We start from the raw sequence: 20,023 nt of genomic DNA on the forward strand, positions 1-20,023 counted from the left end.
AATGTCTCTACTTATGAAATTTCTCAGCAGGAAAATATTGCCTCTAGTTACGTAGAAATTTTGACATACAAAAGGTAAAAATACAGTATGGGCTGATTGTCGCAGCTCCCAAAGGTTCCTGAATGCAACATTCTCATAGCTGCTCTGCCATTGGCTATTACCTAGTATCTTCCTGGCATCCCATTGGCTAAGAGGGACCTCTGTGTGGAGCTAGATCGGTGTTTATGCAGGGAATGACGAGGACCCTGCATAAACCCTGCATAAACACATTATCAGAGCACTATCGGGTGTTCTGATAGTTTTGCGCAAATATACTGTATTAACTTTTTGAGTATCCGCTATGGACCCCAAGAAAGTGACGGAGAAAAGAGGAAAAGAAAAGACGAAGAAAAGAGTTTTTTTGTCCAGACAAACAAAACAAGAGGTGATAGAAAAGCATGAAAAAGGGATGCGTTTGGTTGATCTCACCAAAGAATATGGCCGCAATGCATCTACAATCACCACGTTATTAAAACAAAAGGATTTTTAGGAGTTTAAGGCATTGCATGGGTGTTTGGAGAAGTTCAAAAGGACTGGAATTCAGTCTGTTGTTCGGCATCGTGAGACAAGAGCTCATGAACCAAAGAGGGCACAAAACAATGAGGACAGCAGTTAAAAGGAAAATGACCATCATTTTTATTCTTTAGTCTATTCTTTGTTTTTTACATTATGCACAACTCTCATTTATTGTGTAATAATCTAATTGTGACATGTATTTGTTACATGTTCTGATACATTTTTATGCTTTATAAAACATTTATGTCTGAATTTTTGGGGGCTTGGAACGGATTAGGGCATTTGCATGGAAAACGCGTCTCTACTTACGAAATTTTCTACTTACGTAATTTCTTCCGGAACCAATTAATTTCATAAGTAGAGGTACCACTGTATATGTTGAAACAAAAATCAATTTTGGTTTACATTTTAGGAAATATAAGTACTGTATTTGCTATAATGCTTACAACAGAATCTAGAGAATCTACAGAACCTATACAGACAGCTGAGAAAATAAGAGAAAGCAGATGCCTTTCTGATGTGTAGCTGACATGTAAACGAGAGCCTCCTTAGAAGAACAATATGATCTACCGGCTCCTTGAAAGTTCATTTGATATTATTCCTTTTTTGGTTAATCTGTACAAATCTTAAAATCACAAAATTCACTTTTATGAGAGCTATGTAATAATTATTGACTGGGAGCAAGAACTTCATGGTTTTTTTCATGATAATAAACTGAACATTACAGTTCAACAAGTGGGAAGTTGGGATGATGGCAATTGCTGATTGATTACATACAGTAACTTAACTATACTACCTGGCCACACTTTCTGCAGATGGTGAAGCTGATGTCCATCTTGTAGAACCAACCAGATGATGCTAGTTTCCTAATGTGCTGTTAACCCTCTTTGCAACAAAATAAAAGAAAATCAGTGATGGTAACAGTTTTGCTGATAGTGTGCAGCAGGGAACAGTCACAGGTCCAGATTATTCAGCTCCATGGACAGATGTACATGCAGACTGACACAGATGGAGAGTGTTACCGTAGTTAGTGGCATGCATTTATTGAATGTGAATAAACAGATGAAGAGGGAGGTGCTCAGTGTGTTATGAGAGGTTCTCCCAGCAGTCTGGGTCTAGGACAGCATAGCAATGGGATGGATTAACTATAAAGTTAACTATAAGTTTATAGCAGCGTAGTTTGTCAAAAACAGAATACAATTAAATAAAAGTCAATTCAATCTAAAATGCTACTGGAAGTAAGAAAATGCAGGCGAAGTGCAAAGATAACTGAGGAGGGAGCCCTTTCCTCACCACAAGCTTGCCGCACAAGTGCCAACTTTCTTGGACTTCAAAATTATATCTAATTCGAGTGTTGAAAGTCATGTCACTGGTTCTTTTTGAAACTCCTAACTCCCTCTTTGCAAGAGCACCTCTTCAATGTTGAGGAAGTGAACTAGTACCTTGCCAGTTTGTGAACATTGAGACTGTCAACAAACTGAGTCACGTTGAAAGTTAGTGCCGGTAATATAGACGCATAGGCTACCTGTAAGAAAACTCTTGCTAGGATTTGGTTTTGTCTTGTGCTTGTTTTCTGTTCTCCCCTCACTTTTCTGGTTCTTCCTACAGGTGTTATGTAATTCACATAACAAGGACGCATGGTGCTTCCCTGGCTGAAGGCTGAGACACACCTTTGTTTCTAATTATAGTCCCTATATTAGACAAGTCTTTTGCCATTTGCACCTGTGCAAATAAGCTAAAAGTATATTTTGAGCTTGCCAGTGGGTAATTTGATCCTTTAATTCAGATAATGTGCATTCTAAACAACTATGAAAGTGAAATTGTAATCTGTTCTACTAGTAGTAGAGTATCAAAGTAAATGACCATTTGCTTGGTTATATTTGTTCATTGTCCTGCAAGTGCAGGAGACACAGTAGCAGACAATCCTGGGTCACTTCTATGACATGATTTGGTCTATAGAACAGCAATCATTTCATGTTTCTGCTTGACAGGATTACGTTTATTGGTCAAGGTACAGAGAGACAGGTACCTCAGATGATTTGATGATGAGGCTCTATTCCTTGCGACAATCTTTCTACAATATGTCATCAAGGGAAGAACCTTGACCATTTCTAGCAGTACAGCGGTAAAGCGGTTGGCCTGGACAATCTCCTCTCTTGGTACATGGGGGAACACATACATCATGTTCTCCACTTCTGCACTTCAAGGAACAAAGTAATGGAACTGAGAAATCAAAATGAAAGGGAAGGTGTACAAAACTGTGGTGAGATAAATACTTAAATTCTTTAATCCAGTATTTATTCGTTATATAATGCCTGAGCAGTGGATATGTGCAGTTTCCTCCGGGATTAATAAGGTGTCTGTCTGTCTGTCTGTCTGTCTGTCTGTCTGTCTGTCTGTCTGTCTGTCTGTCTGTCTGTCTGTCTGTCTGTCTGTCTGTCTGTCTGTCTGTCTGTCTGTCTGTCTGTCTGTCTGTCTGTCTGTCTGTCTGTCTGTCTGTCTGTCTGTCTGTCTGTCTGTCTGTCTGTCTCTCTCTCTCTCTCTCTCTCTCTCTCTCTCTCTCTTTCTCTCTCTCTCTACTTGACAGGCATAAATCTACTACTGAATGCACAAAATCCCCTGTACTACAGGTAGGTTAATCGATGTAGCGTGATCACCTACAGCCAGTGATGGCTAAGGGGGGCGTGTCATCACAAACTGACCGGTGTGTCAAATGTACACAGTGATTCGTGTATGTTCGGCGATAACCTCCGTCTCAGCCGAACCCCTGAGACCGACTCACCGAACCCTTAGGGTTCGATCGAACCCAGGTTATGAACCACTGCTCTTAAACAAATGTACCAAAAAAAGAAGACAAAAAATCTGAATGTCATCCTCATCCACCCATCCATTTACTTCGAACACGACATCAGTGCCAAATGGAGGACAAACAACCATTCATGCACACAATCACACCTACAGGTAATATGGAACGAGTAATTCACCTAAGGTGTATGTTTTTGGAGGTGGGAGGAAGCCGGAGAAGCTGGAGAGAACCCACACAGACACACCCTTCACAGAACGGGACTCGAACCTGGAACCGTCTTGCCAAGAGGCAACAGCACTACCTACTGCGCCACTGTGCCATCCCTGAATGTCATTTTGTTCTTGTAGATAAATAATAGAGATGCTTTTCGAATTCATCGAATTTTGACTCCATACAGTATTTATTTTTTGGCATAGTTTTAATTTGTAAATTACAGACTAATATGCAAAAAAGGATCCATTGACATTTTGAGAAAATCTGGAATTATTACAAAAAAAGCAAACAGCAAGTCACATCTTCACATCCTAAAGAGTCAGGATTTACAGTCATTCAGGACATGGTGGATCAAAGAAGCTGTTCCAACAAGTCTGGCGACTTTGTTCATGAAAAATTTAATTCTGCTACTCATAAAGCTCTCATAAATAAATACTATAAATCCTATGAATCACAAAACATTTTCTAAGAAAGTTTGAATGGTTTTATATGTGCAATAACAACACTGAATTAATTCATTCAATTAATGTGATATTCAACTAGAATTACTTTAATTTTTGCTGAATCTTTCAAATCTAAAAACATGACTTTTGGGGCTCTCTCTCTCTTGTGTATTTCCCTCTTTGTGTGCATGTAACAGGTAGTTCTCAAGATACAAACATTCAACATACGAACATTCATAGATATGAACATCCATGCACCAGCATATCTGACTACTGTAGTTCCGATTCCTATTGAAACCCACACCAAGCAGCGTAACATTAACACCCCACAGATTACGATTTCACATACTGTAACATGTCAAAATACCTCAGCAAATATAAGACTAAGTGAACAGTCTGCTCTGATGTTGGACTTCATGTGGCCTTTTCAGCTTTCCCATTGGTGTGCCACCTGCAGCATTTTGTCCTTTCTTCATCCACACCTCTGTAAAATTCTGAGCAGGGAACAATGTATTTATGTGCGTGTGGACGTTCAAAAACATTGAGACTGCCGAAAAATCGGGTCATGTTGAAAGTTAGAGCCGGTTTGGCAACCTATAAGAAACTCAAAAACTGTATGTTACTTCATATATTTTTTAAATTATGGACAGGATTGTCCTCCTGTAAGATCTAAATGATGCAGGAACCAATGTTGGCTGGGCTAGGTTTCTGCCCAGAAGCTAAGGATGAATAGTAAACTCTGTAGTGTGTGAGAGGGTGTGTGTGTGTTTGTGTGTATGTGTGTGTATGTGTGTATGTGTGTGTGTGTGTGTGTGTGTGTGTGTGTGTGTGTGTGTGTGTGTGTGTATGTGTGTGTGTGTGTGTGTAGTTGTAAACAGCAAAAATGTAAGATACAGTAGATATTTTGTTTCTTCATAAAACAGCTGACAGTGTAAATATTTGTGTCCATTTCATGTGTCAATTTTGAAAAATATCTAGTCACCCATCTTCTAGTTGAGTGTCATCTGTTCAGTGGTTAAACAGAAGTGTGATTGACTTTATGGCCTGTCTTGATTTTTCATACCATCTTCATGTTTTATGTCTCACATCAAGTGTGTGGGAACAACACTTCCACATTAGCAGAGCAGACCTTCTGATTCCTAATCCAAGCACTATCGGAAGGCGCCAGTGTAGTCTGTTAACTCCCATTAAGTTCACTCACCGTGTATATGATCTCTGCCAATTATAAATCGCATGGATATTATGGGAACACACTGCCGTTTGTTTACAACTACTGATGCTGCTGGGGTAAAAAACTCTTCCACTCAAGCCTCCCCCCAGCCCCCTTCTCCTAGGAGGGAGTTGCTTTGCTCTATCCTCTGTGGCGAAGAAGTCTGTGGTTGCCCTGAAGAATTCCAGCATTGCTTTGTGGCTCCAGTTGATGGGTTGGCTCTCCACCTGACTATTCTGCACAGTAGTGGAATTAACTGCTCCAAATTCTCTACTGGCTCTTCCTTCGGACTGGGTGGAGAAACCACAGTGACCTCCACGGTTGGTTAGCAGGAGAAAAAAATGTGGGTTTGTCTCAAAGAGTTCCATGGGTACAGTGGATTGGGTGTGACCACGGACAGGATCATCCTGAGCACACACGCTCAGAACAGGAATAGCCACTTCATCCACATCTCTCAAAGGTTCGTTACGTTCCCAGTAAGCATCCCAGGCACCTGAGGGGTCGCTGCTGCTGTTGGGCCCTGCTGGTGCTGCTGGAGGAGAGTTCGTCTGGCAAAACAAAGACGCCTCCAGTTCACGCAGGGAAGAGCTGGAGAACAGGGTGTCCATTCGTATGGTCTCATTCAAGACTGTCTTGTACCTATGCAGGTCATCCAAATATATGCACACACACATGCACGCGCGCACACACACACATCCACACAAAGAGCACAGATACACAAAAAAGATATCAAGAGGCAGCAAAGAAAACAATTTTATGGAACTGATTGTTTAACCTTTACCTGGATCACGATGTCTCTATGAATCAATTATTTTTCACTGAGCAGACCATTTGCTACTATCATAGCTTGCTTGGATACATTATTTGGATGTCTCCAATAGTCAATAGTCTACTTGCATCTGGTTTTTTTTCGTATAATCCCTTTGTAAACACACCTCAAGTGAATGGAAACTGCAGACGATAATAGCAGTTAGAAAATGAATCATGTCTTAACAATTGGTCATCTTAGACCTGCTGAACCTCAAGTGTGGTAAACGTTCTCACTCAACAATTAACTGTTCACATATCAGAAAGACAGAAATAAAACCATGTCAAGAAGCACATTACAGTAGTATTACAGTACTATCATTCTGTAATACTGCAGTGTCTCCATCCATACCTGCTGAGACACATCTTCTGGTAAAGCAGTAAAACCCATTGCATGGGCCAGCTCAGCCCCCGCTCGAACCAGCTCTGACAGCGGAACACAGGTGATAGGCAGACCGCTGCAGTTACATAACTGGATGAGCCACACTCCCCCAGGTATGATAAGAGAAGGCCAGACCCAGTGCTTTCGCTCGCTGCATACAGTCTCCCTGCTGGATGTTGGTGGCGAATGTAGCGCACAGCCTCCCGCAGATCTGCAGGGTCTCCAAACTGTTGCAGTTTGAGGGTGGTGAGTGGGGAGCCATTGTGGCTGCGGCGGTTGAAGACTGCTGGAAGGTAGCCATGAGACAGAGCTGTTTCACACAACTGTAGAGATAGGAACCGAAAAAACATAAACACAGTTAGGGGTTTGGATCTGTATTTATTATGAATTAAATACAGACTTTTCACTTGTAAGTCAAGACACGGCATTGATGTCAATCCATTTACGCAGTATTACATTATTACTATTATTGGTCAGTTTACAAAGGACACATTCATTCATTCAAATCACAAAATATATATCTGCTTAAAATAGTTGCAAAAACATATCTAAATATATCCAATATTTAATGGAGATAAAAGAAATTCTAATTTTTGGGAATTAATGAACATGCTATTATATTTACATGTAATTCAAATTTAACATAATCCGGTGTATGGATTCATGCAATCAAATCAGTTTTATTTCTATAGCACCAGTTCATAGCAAATGTATTACAATGCATCACTGTAGCCAATCTAAATCATGCATTGTATTGTACAGAGACCCAACACGTTCCCCTAGAGCAAGCACTTGATAGCAGTGGTGAGAAAAGAAGTGCCTTTTAATAGAGAGAAATGCCAAACCATTCCCAGCTCATGGTGAGGGACCCTTTGCCTTGAGTAGTTGGGTTAATAGAGAGAAAGAAAAAGAGAGTGAGAAAAAAGAAAAGGAGTGACAGAAAATGGAGAAGAGAAAGCGGGTTGAGGAGGAAACATATGTGGCAACAAGAACAGCAGCAATATCAATTAAACAATTGTAATGTATAGTCTTGTATTATGTTAACGTTATTACCACTTAATACTTCTATCAAGAAGAACAAAAACTAATAAAACAAAAACAATTATTGCCAATCATCATTTTAAGAAGACTTACGTAAATCATAATAATAGTAAAATAGCAATCCATGCATACACTGTGGGAATAATTCTAGAAAGACTCAGAAATTCTTATTCTGGATAGGGAGTGAATTTCAATTAATTAAATTAGATTGGAAAGCACTACACTCAGAGTGGGAATAGAAATGAGACATTATTCCAGGAAAAGCTCCAAAAATTGCTTTGAAAATTAAATATTAAAATTAATTTGATTGTCCAAATATACATTTCCCCATTACCTCATAAAAAGCAGTATCTCTCTGCTTCCTCTGAACAAGTAGGTTTTCAATACAAACATTTGTCATCACGGAGTGTGATGGGGCTATCTGAAAGTCTGTGTAAATAAAGACTGAACCCTAGAGAACACACACCCATTTATCCCTACAGGAAAATTATGTGGGTTATACCAGTGGACCATATAGAACACATTCCTGAAGATTTTTTTTAACAATAAAACTTAGTTTTATTATTATTTTATTATTATTTTATTATTATTTTGGAGAGATCACTTTCTGTCACAGACACATGATTGCCACATGGTAATGATACCAGAATGTTGAGTATACGTCGCTTAGGGACTAAACGAGTTAAAATCCGACATAAAGCTTTATAACGAAGAGACAGACATTCAAAGCGCTTGTGATACCGGTGTTACCATGGGTCCTCTCTGGTTAAAATCTGCAGAGGAGGATGAGTTGAGATGAGTCTGTAAGAAAAGACCAGACCCACGACTATGTAATGTACCAGAGTGTGAATCAATCTCATCTTGCCTATGCATACTGAGGTATTAATTATGTATTAATACCGTGACATAGTGTAAATAAATGCATTGTATTGTATGAATCCATGATTTAAAAAAAAAATCAAATTATCTTAATGAACTGCAAATATAACTTTAAATATAAATATAAATGAAAGTCAGAAAATGTATCATCTGTCTGTGTCAGGAGGTCCATGCTCTACCAATCTGCCAAGGTAGGAGGAAATCCAACTAGTATTTTTTGCTTAATCCTGCTAAGTAACAACTTTATAGACATAGGTAACTGTACATTTATCAATATTGTGGACAAATATTTGTAAAAGTGTCTTAGAGTTCTTCATTGCTTTAAGAACTTGTAGACTAAAATTGGTGCAACTTTTAGCATTCAAAGTTATCTAATAGTCACTGTTTGTTCTGCACAGTCCTACACCATCATACTTAATCCAAAAGGTTTTTCCGCAATGATTTTGGAAAATATCCTCTCAGCAATCAGAAAGTCAAAGGGATTGGTTGAAAAATTAGTGTTGAAAAGTAAATTACAGATTATGACCTGCTTATGTCACAATTTATGAAACTGCATGAATGAAACTGCATTTCCAAAGGCACATTGTATAGTACAGTTATGGCTGTAACTAGGTCACAAAATGATGATAAAACTGCTGACAAATCACTAATCTATCTGATCTTTCGGGAAAGTGTGACACATCTGACAAGACAGCTGCATCAGGATAGTTTCACATTTAATTAAAGTTTTCACATAATTCACAACATTCTTACAGTCCAACTCCCCTTTTAGTAATTCTTTAAGGAGGGTTAGGGTTAGGCTTCCATCTGTAGCCCCACCTGGGGAAAAGACTACAGTTAAACGGCATCATGCTGTGACTCTCAAACATGGGCTGTAACCTGAGACCTCACCTACTGATTGTAGAACAGGGTGTACAACCTGTAGCAGGTCTCACTTCATGTGAAACACTGAAGTTAGTCAGGAGAGTTTTTATGGTGACACAGTGCCACACAGAACAGTATGTTTTGAGGGACTTGGGTGCTTGCCAGGCTTGCTCAAAATGTATTCAGGTGAAAATGTGACTCATGTGTTTCATGCATGCAGGAAGGTTCCATTTGTTGTCAGAGACAAACTTAAGCAGAATCTTGCATGCAAGGAGACAATTTTTTTCAAACCGACTGAAGGGGTAAGCTCTCTTGTCACTTGCTAATGACTGATGGAACTTGACCCTAATCCAAAAGACAAATAAGGTGACCAAAAGAGAGCAATTTAAGTTGTCCGCCAGAGAAGAAATCACAGTTTTCTGGAACCAAGTGGTTCAGCAACTCAATGCATCATCAGTTTACTGGAAATGGAAACTAGATAAGACCAGCTAAAAATTGTTTTTCAATACATCTGATGGTTGATACCACTTTCGTCACTTGCCATACATATCTTCTGTGAATCAAAGGTCTATTGGAAAACAATAAAAAAATTAAAAGCAGATCCAGTCAAGCCATGTACTGAGAATAAAACAAGACATAGAACAAAGCCTCTATACTCAGACTAAGTCACAGTGCAAGCTTGATTCTAATGGAATAGAGACATTGCTACTGAAAGTAGCCAGGGGTAGTAATATTGGAGTTACTGCCTTCCTGAAAGCTCTCTTTGACCAGCATGGTGTCCCATGGGAAGTGATCTCAGACAACAATCCCAAGTACTGAGTTTGTATCCTTTGCCAAAGGATTGCCCCAGCTCCAGAGGTCTTGCAGAGTTTGGTGAAAGTGTTAAAAAGGATCATGACGAAACAACATAGCAGACATGAGAAACTCCACAAAAGCTTTATGATCTACCGCAGTTTATCACTGAAGAACAGTTTATCTCCAACACGGATGTTGATGGGAAAGTAACCACAAGAGCCAAATCATATTAATACTTCTGAAGACATAGCAGGACATACTAGCAGTTACCAGGATAAACTTCAGCTCACTATTTGTTTGTGGACATATACATAAAAAATATTTAAGTCATAGATACAAATCTGAGTTTATGATAAGTGATAATCTTGTTTTTCCTAAAAGAAGATTTCTTGTTGTATCACACACTCATGAGGAAATGCATTGCCTTCAGTGCTGCGTGTTGGTTGATCGTAGACTGAAGATGTCATTGTACTATGTGGAAAATAGTGGAATCACATCTCTTTTTGCTTCTATAAAAATAAACAGGACTAACGCATAAACAAATTGAGTAGCATTTATTTTTTATTGTACGGAATGTGCTGGCAACTCATTTGGTGTGTACCTTGTCTCTCGCCCACAGCCAGCTGGGATAGGCTCCAGCAACACCTGTGACCTGCTAGGTGGAAAAGCAGTTGATGATGAGACAATTATCTATCCATCCACTGTCTTGAAGATAATGGATGGATGGATGGATGGATGGATGGATGGATGGATGGATGGATGGATGGATGGAGCAGCGTCTCCATACTTCTTCCCATGTCTCCTACATTGACATGCTGTCTGTGTAAACAGACAGCTCTACTGTATCTGCATTCTTGACTCTCTCTGTCTCACTGTGTGTCTGTGTATGTTTGTGTGTGTGTGTGTGTGTGTGTGTGTGTGTGTGTGTGTGTGTGTGTGTGTGTGTGTGTGTGTGTGTGTGTGCGTGCGTGCGTACGTACGTGCATGCGTGTGTGTGTGTGAATGTGGAAATGTATTCGACCCTGGTGAAACTTTCAACAATAAATGACAATAAATGACCACATGACCTCATGACATACAATCTGTGCTATATAACACTCCGGTTTTGCCAGACCTCTTACATAGCTGTTACTTCTGACACCAAGCTGACAGTTAGCCTGTGACGAATTCACATACAGAGCTAGTCGTAGGCTTTGGAACAAAGTGAGCAAGCACCATGGCAGACACCCACAGTTGGGCAGGAACCAGGAGGCATTCATGTGAAGCAGCACTTCACTTCCTCAGTCCCTGAAGTCAACCGATGCTTTGTAATACTCCACTCAATTACCTCAGTGTATTGACAGAGCACTTGAGAGAATCGTGCTGCAGTTTACCATTGTATAAACTCATGCTATTACCCAAACAGCCTTGTTGATTTAAACTAGCGTCTTCTCATGTCTCTTTTAAAGAAGTGAATGAGTGATTTTTCTTTTGCCTATAGCAGAGGTCCCCAGACTACGGCCCGCGGGCCGGATGCGGCCCGCCTCCACTTTGGCACAACCCCCTGAACACTACCAGAAATATGCCCCCCAACAGAGCTGATCGATCCAGAATGGAAAAGGAACCTTTCACATTTAACAGAAGTGTAAGAAATGCTGAACAGTCTTAACTTGCAGCTACAAGGCCAGAGGAAACTCATTTGCAACATGTATTCTCACATAAAAATATTTGAGGTGAAACTACTGCTGGTTTTGGAACAAGTGAACAAGCACAACTTCATCCATCTCCCTGGTACCCAAAACATCTCTGAAAAGAACCCAGCAGTCCCGTTCCCAGCTGAAAGGTGTGTGTAAGCACTGGAAATGCTGAAAGAGGAGTTTGCCGTGCAATTTGGTGAACTACATGTTAATGCAAAAGAAATCTCTTTTCCAGAATCGCTTTGTTGCTGACATAGATAAAGTCCATCCTTCTTATCGGTTTGAGTTGGCCGAGAACTGTGATGTCCTGAAAGATGCGTTCAAGCCTGATAGTCTCACTGACTTCTATGCCGCTCTCCAGTGACGTGTGGTGAGGGTCATGGCTGGTGAGGCACTAACTTCATCACAATCAGATTTACAAACATATGAACCTAAAGTGAAGATTATTCACTATTTAATTAGCAACAGTGAGTGGGTTATGTTTAAAGTCTCATAGCAGAATTATTTACACATACAAACTATAACATACAAATAAGCACATTTGATTAAAAAAACGTTATGTTGTTACGTACATGTTTGATTAAATGTTAATTTTGAGTTGAGATTTGCAATCCTCCATTTTTATAGTAGGGCGAGGTGAGTGGGAAAAACAGATTCAACTCAACTCAAGAAAAATGTTACACACATACAGCTGTTGACAAAAAATACTGTACATTTTATACATTAGATAAACAATGGAAATTTAGCTCATAGAGCAAACGTGTTTGAACATTCTAAAAGCGACATATAGAGAGATAGCATTACGGTCTCTCTGTTAGCTAATAGCACAGCCAGTCCAGCCATTGTACAATCCATGGTGAGGCTTAGCTGTCTGGTGCCTCACCGCAGGTCTCTTCTCAGCATTTTAGAGGTAAATGTGAAAATTCAGCCATTTTGAGTAAGAATAATCTAAAATTGGTGACGTTAAACGGAAAATAACTTTATAATACACATCACTGGATAAATATAACCATTTAATTTATTTCTTCTATATTCCATGTTTTTTCTGTCATGATGGCAGGTGAGGCTGCCCCTTACCTCATCATGATCATCATGAAAGACTGCGTCACTGCCGCTCTCCTAAATGGCATAATAACCGGAAGGAGTTAGTAACATTTGGTTCCGGAAGACAATAAATGTTTACATTTAGGCACCCCTGCGATCGTTTTTTTGCAACAAACTGAACCCGGGCCCCCCTTCATGAAGAGAAAAGTTATGTGCGCTTACAAGAAAAAATTTGAGGATCCCTGGACTGTCATATAACATTTATATTTAGATTATAATATATATTAAAGCACTAGATTCCAAATCTAAAAAGTGTACATTTGGATTTTTTTTATGTAAACATGATACTAACATAGAAATTGACCAAAAGGATCCAAAACATTGTCAAACTGCTGGGATTTTTATATTACATTGACTTGTGTTGTGAGAGATGTCAACGAATGATGCAGCTAAAGTTCATGATGTAATGACAAATTTACACAAAGAAACAACCTTATGATAATGTCAGAGTCTACATCCACTGTTGTTTTTTAAATTATTTATTCTTGTAACTCCTTATGTTTGCTTGATGTATTCATAATATTGTTTTGTAAATATTCATTCATTCATCTTCCTACCGCCTTTATCCGCTTGCGCGGGTCACGGGGTGCTGGAGCAGATCCCTGCTGGAATAGGGCGTGAGGCGGGGCAAACTCCGGGCGCGACGCCAATGAACCGCGGAGTTACAAAGACATACAAACACGGGCGCGCGCGCACGCGCACACACACACACACACACACACACACACACACACACACACACACTCCTACGGGCAATTTGGAACGGCCAATTAACCTGCATGGTTGTTGTTGTTGTTTTTTTATTTTTTTGGAGATGGGGTGAAGCCTGAGAACCCACGCAGACACGGGGAGAACATGCAAACTCCGCACAGAGTGAGACTCGAATCCGAGTTTATTTCCCGGGTGCGGGTTCGAACCCGTTTTGTAAAGATTCTGCAGCATATTACCTTCAACACATTTCTCGTGATCTTTCCAAAAGAGTTTGGGATGATGAGGAGAACGGGACTGGTGGAGTGACTTGACGTCCTTCTTCGTTTCTGGTAGGCGGGTACTGCCCAGTCCAAAGCCACCAGCCCATTGTCGCTCATCTGCAGGTAGTCCCGCACAAACTGGACCGGGCTGTCGTGCGGCCAGCACGTCTCATACACGGTCTGCAGCACGGAGCTTGTCCGCCACGTCCACCCAACACTGGGACAGTAATGTGTGAACGTACCACAGTGATGCAGGAGGTAGTTGGCCAGCGCTGACGGTTTGCAAATTAGAGCCACGGTGCGTGGCTTCGCTGCACCGGGAGTCGCACAGACCGCCTGGTCTCCATCTCTCCGGTCTCTGTCGGAGACAAGACTCCTAGTGTTGTCTTTCGTCGGTTGTTCTGAAATCCCCACCCCTTTAAGTAAGATATCTGGCTGGCTCCCCGTGCCAAAGTATTTGGAACCTGGCCATATTATGACCACCAAAATCAAAATGCAAAGAGCCACAATCCAGTTCAACATTGGTAGTTTTGGAGAGTGCGATGAGCACAAACGGAATAATCCTCAAAGCTTTTCAAGTTTCAATACATAAATTTTCAGTAACAACAATAGTCGTCGGAGGTATGTTCGGGGTTATTCACAGCAGATCGTTTGCCAATTTCTTCGACTCCTAAGAGAAATTACGCGCGTCCGTCTCTCCGGTGCCAAATGGCGCACCAGGTCCCTAGATGTTGAAGGCGTACTGTTTCAATTATACATCGTCCAGTCTCATTCCAAATTCGTCTTCCCGTTTATATTTGAGTGTGCACCGAAGATATTCCGTCCGTATTTCATAACCAACCCGTAACCGGGTCTGTTCCGCCGCGTTTGGCTGGTCCTTCAACTGAACAGCTGGTATAGAAGCAAGCGCTCCTGGTGTTGGCAGTGTATGGTGTCCAGACTCCCTCGGACTGAACAGGTACGACGTAATCCAAGGTGTTATTAACTCCCCTCTTTAATTAATTCCAACACTCAACAGTCTTCAATGAGCTGCATCTCAAGCGCCTTTCTTTTCTTTTGCCTCCTGAGAGGCAATTTTTCGCTCTGAGGATCTCTCTCTCTCTCTCTCTCTCTCTCTCTCTCTCTCCCTCTCTCCCTCTCTCTCTCTCTCTCTCTCTCTCTCTCTCTCTCCCCCCCCTCTCTCTCTCCCTCTCTGCCCCCCCCCCCTCTCTCTCCCTCTCTGCCCCCCCCCCCCCTCTGGGCTTCACGCTTGTTCCTGTCGGACCTTGTGATCAAAAGGGCGACAGATATGAATGCACATCTGAAATCTGTTGGGCAGGTTTCTGCTCAAGGTTTGCTAATTTTGTTTCGCTGTTGAAGGAATGGTCGGAATTTACAGTAATGCTTTTGAATTGATTACCTTACTGTGAGGAAGAAACACCTGATAACTATGCTTCCTTCATGCAAAGGTGTTTAAATAAATCCACTGAACACTTCTCAGAACTTAAGAAGCCTCTTGGATGAGAGGTGAATCGTCATCAAGGAACTTTCTACAACTCCAGTGGATTCATTTTAAACACCTTTGGACAACCGTCATAGATATCTGTACTTCCCTTACAATTCCTAACAAGGCAGTCAGAGACTGCAACATCCCGCGACACCCCTGAATTCAGAATTCTACCCTGACCTACTTTCATAATAGTCACAGCAATGAATTCTATATTGTATTATCTAGTATGACATTGACCTAGTTTTCCAAAGGTGGAGGTCATCATCACATTTTTGAGCCTCTGGCTTCCTGAAAATGTTACTTTTTGTTTTGTGATTATATCTCATCAGGTTTCAGAGGGGTGTACCGAAAAAAGTATAAAAGTGAAAATTTGACCTTGACATAGTTTATCAAGGTCAAGGTTGTGATCTAATTTTCATCCCCTTACCTCCCTGAATGTAACGCCTTTTGTTTCGTCTTTCTATCTTATCCGGTTCCTGAGATATGTGCAAAAAATGTACAAAAGTTGAAGTTCAAGCTCGGCGGTTCGATTCCTGCTCCCACCCAAAAAAAAAAAAATACCCGGAGGTGAGCTGACAGTGGAGCACTGCAGAGGCACCCTTGAGCAAGGTGCCGTCCCCTTTACAAATGGCTCATTTGAGGCGCACCAAGAAGGAGCTGCCTGCCACTCTACCTCCCTTACATGCCTACAGGCCCCCTTGTGTGTGGTGTGTGTATTACAGGGGCCTGTACACACTAATGTGCATGCATGTGATTTGATTTGATTGACTAACAAAAACTAGAGTGTGCGTTCTTAATTTCCCTTTGGGGATTATAACAGTGTATTAAATTAAAATTAAAAATTAAATTTCTATCTGCAATGGTTGTGGAGATATTTGGTGGACGGACAGGCGGGCAAACGCACAAACAATGACAGTCACAATACATCACCGCTTCGCAGGATGTAATTAGGTATAACTGAGATAAACTATAGGAACGGACCAGGAGATCCAGTGAATAATATGATCCAGTTAGTTCTCATGGATAGATCCTGCTAACCACTTTCCTTATGAATCATTATCCCAGCCCAACCAAACTTATAACAACCCTTTCATTGTTAATTAAGAAACATAACTTGCTCCGTAAATAGCAACACAATTTAATTGTGGTATATTTGTGTTTTCCTTTCCCCTTCTCTTTATACGATGAAAACCAGATTATAATGGAGGCTGCAGTAATCGGTTCAGTGCACTCTATCTTATCTTCTTATTGAATGTATTTTTTTAACCACATTTAAATAGTGCATTGGTTACATCATGATCCTGTAAGTCCCATTGTTTGTCCACATTAGCAAACAGAAGTCATCTGGAACTGCCTCAGTTTGAAGAAACACAATTTCACTGATAATATAGTGGACAAATACTAGTTCAATCACATACAGAACACTTGTGATAAAGATATTACAGAATACTGCTGTGGTCCATCAATTGAAGAGCTACTGGAGTGCCTCTCCCAGCAAAATTACCAGCACTGAATGAATAGGTGCCGAATAGTGTAGAAAATGTTAAAATGACACAGGGTGGTCTCTACACTGTAGAGATCACTTTATATGATTGTATATGTATATGATTATCTGAAAACAAACAATCATATACAAGGCATCCTTTTGTCCTGCATGTAATGGTCGTGGTGAGCTCAAGGCTAAAACAACATAGCCTCTTGCTTTTACTTACATTACTGTGAGCTTCATCTTTTGAGGCACACAAGCTGAAGTCATCATTGTTATTGTGGTGGGGGTTTCATTTTTCTTAAGGACAGGAGACCATGTAAAATACAAGATATTTATTTGTCAATTGAAATGATGTATAGGTTGAGTAGCAGTACAATAATATCATCAGTAGGTTGAGTATGAGTCCAATAACATCATCGATGATATTGACAAACAGACAGGTTCAACAAACAGACAAGTTCAACAAATACTTATCTAAGCATGATGAGAGCTCTGGGGACGATGAAAAAGTCCTCCGGTGTGTTGTTGCAGAATATTCTGGGTACAGGAAAAAACTTCAAGTACAAACTAAAAAATTGATCACATATCTTTTTATACTCTAAAGGCGTGACTAGGGGGAGGTATTAACCTCGGCCCATCTGCTTTCAACCAGTTCTTTACGGGCTTTCAGTTGGTACGTCATGACCTCCAGACGTTACCAAAAATATCAAGTCGACAGTTTCACAAAACTGTTTGATGACATAATATAATCAGTCACGCAAACCCTGTGAGGATCTGATGCAGACATTCTTTGGATGACCCTGTGCAGAAACATACATTCTAATTTCAGGTATAGCATATGAAATGATCTGGCTAGCTGCTTCTGTCAGTGTCTAACTTCTTCCAGGGATACCGACAGTCATGCAAGCATTTCCAAATATGTTCTAACGGTAATTATTTTCATGCAGCGTCTTCATGACGTCGAGATATCCTGGGGCCACCTTCACGGGTGCTGAATAATTTGACACACACAACACTCCAGATCTTTGGTTCTATGAAATGATATTATTTTGTTATATTATTGTATTATTTTATTGTATTAAAAACTTTCCACCACATTCCCCCCTTCCATGGCTTTTAAGCCATGGACCAAAACTGGGAAATTTAATAAAATGCAACAATCCAATTTTTAACAAAGATGCCACAGATCTATGGCTACTATCTCACTATTCTTCACTACAGACGGAGGCGAAAACCACGATGATTACAATCTTGGGGAAAAATTCCTCCGTGACCCTCACTGAGCGATCGCTTTCTTAGCCTGCAGAGAAGACAGTCCAACCTTAGTAGCCTCCAAAACATTTGAACGTGACCCTTTCATCTATAGATGCATCATTGCTAAATTTTAAAATAATTCATTATTCATTTTATTTCATTATTATTAAAAAAGATTTTTAAATGATTTTAAACTACTGATCAATCAAGTAAACACACTTCTAATATGAATTATGACATTCTGATTACTGAAAAACAAAGATTACTGAAAAACTGAACAATATGTAGTAGTGAGTTTATGAATTATCACTGAAAAACTTATTGGTGACACAAAGTTATCAGTCCTTCACAGAGTTCTCGTCCCGTACTTGGCTGCATGGCAATAATATTGTATTAAAAACTTTCCACGACGACAACCCGGTCAATTACCCTCATCAAGGTTACCTTGTGTGTGTGTGTGTGTGTGTGTGTGTGTGTGTGTGTCTGTGTGTGTCTGTGTGTGTGTGTGTGTGTGTGTGTGTGTGTGTGTGTGTGTGCGTGCGTGTGTGTGTGTGTCTATACAAGTACCAGTGACTGATGAGACCATGGCATAACAGATGCCAAATGACAAAACATATACAGTACAGCAGATAGTGAGACGAAAGCATCCATACGTCTTAAATCTGTAGGCTAAATATGAAGCTACTGTGAGCAACCATTTAGCATAAAAATTTACAATAGTGAAAAAGTAACTTCTCACCTGCCGGTGCTTCTAAATCTGTCAAAGATTTTTGTACTTTTTTATTATTTCTATTTATAATTCCTTCATCTATGGCACAATAGAAACTTGAATTACTTCCATTACAATAGTTCCCACATTTTTATAGAGTATACTCCCACACTGTTCTGGAAGGGGCTTGAGTGGTAAATTATTTCATTTGACCCTCTAGCATAGATTTCAGATAGCTTAACAAGTGATTTGATTAATTTCAACATGTGTTGAAATTAATCAAATCAGAAACTAGGTTAATCAAACACTTTAAGCCGAGCTGAGTCACGCTTTGAGACCAGACAATTCTATAAAGTTACTGGAAAAAACCCTCCAACAAGGTTAATGCAAACACGTCACACTGTGTTAATAAGTCAGCTGTAGGACCATGTTTTTTTCCCGTTATACTAAGTGAGTAACTGGCTGTGGCCAAAATAGTTCACTTCAGCTTTGTACAGTATTTTCAAGTACTGAGTGGTAATTATCTCCTCATTAAACCGTCTGCAGGAAAGTAAATAAGGCAAAGTTGAAAAATGTCAAACTGTTCATTCAAGTCTCCAAATGTGCAATGAGTTCATATGCTTTTTTAGTATAACAGTTTTAACTATCTATAATTTGTATAATATGATAATTACAAACTTCCTGACCCCCTTCAATATTTTCCATTATCATAAATAATAGTGACACACTGAGACAAAGACTTGACACACATAACAAGTGGTTAAGATAACAGTGACTCTAATACAGGGAGCCTCATGAGTTATGTTTTATGGATATACATGTAATTTGTGAGTTCATCCAAATATTCTTTGTCCCTGGTTTAAACGGAATTCATGTCTTCTTGGTGGGGATGAAAAAAAGTTATGGTCATTTGAGATGATTATCAGTTGATTTGATGTTGACCTTTGGTAGTCTGACCTCACAATGTCTCAATATGAAAAGAAAATACCTCTGCTGGTGTCACTTTGTCCTTTCCTTCCTGTCTCTCATTGCCTTCCTCAGTCCTCTTCCCCAGGCGTAGCTCTGTCACCATGGCACAGCCACAGCGATTAATATCAAAACAAACAGTGACTCTGCTACAGCTTCAAATTACTGTGTGTCAGGGGATTGAGGCATCTCACCCCTGCTGTGGCTTTGCTATTTTATATTTTTATTATTTATGTTTGATTGCTTTAACCCATTTTAACCCAAGTTAACAATTTTTAGATTTTTGTAATGATTTTCAGAACATTTGCATAAAATGGGAATACAAACATGTTGGAACTTCCAAAACTCCTTTATATCAAGTAAGAAAAGA

General features: G+C 40.0%; 1 protein-coding gene across 1 annotated transcript; it reads right to left on the minus strand.

The window, feature by feature from the left end:
- Nucleotides 1-3,697: 3,697 nt before the first annotated feature.
- On the minus strand, nt 3,698-14,691 carry abhd15a (abhydrolase domain containing 15a). Its single transcript, XM_068317876.1, has 3 exons — nt 13,723-14,691; nt 6,387-6,739; nt 3,698-5,866 (listed from the first exon to the last, which is right to left on the minus strand). Exons 1-3 carry the CDS (start codon nt 14,266-14,268, stop codon nt 5,215-5,217), a joined length of 1,551 nt encoding a protein of 516 aa, XP_068173977.1. The 5' UTR covers nt 14,269-14,691; the 3' UTR covers nt 3,698-5,214.
- Between the last annotated feature and the right edge of the window lie 5,332 nt (nt 14,692-20,023).

This window comes from Antennarius striatus, chromosome 6 (genome assembly GCF_040054535.1).
Source record: "Antennarius striatus isolate MH-2024 chromosome 6, ASM4005453v1, whole genome shotgun sequence".
Taxonomy (NCBI): Eukaryota; Metazoa; Chordata; class Actinopteri; order Lophiiformes; family Antennariidae; genus Antennarius; species Antennarius striatus.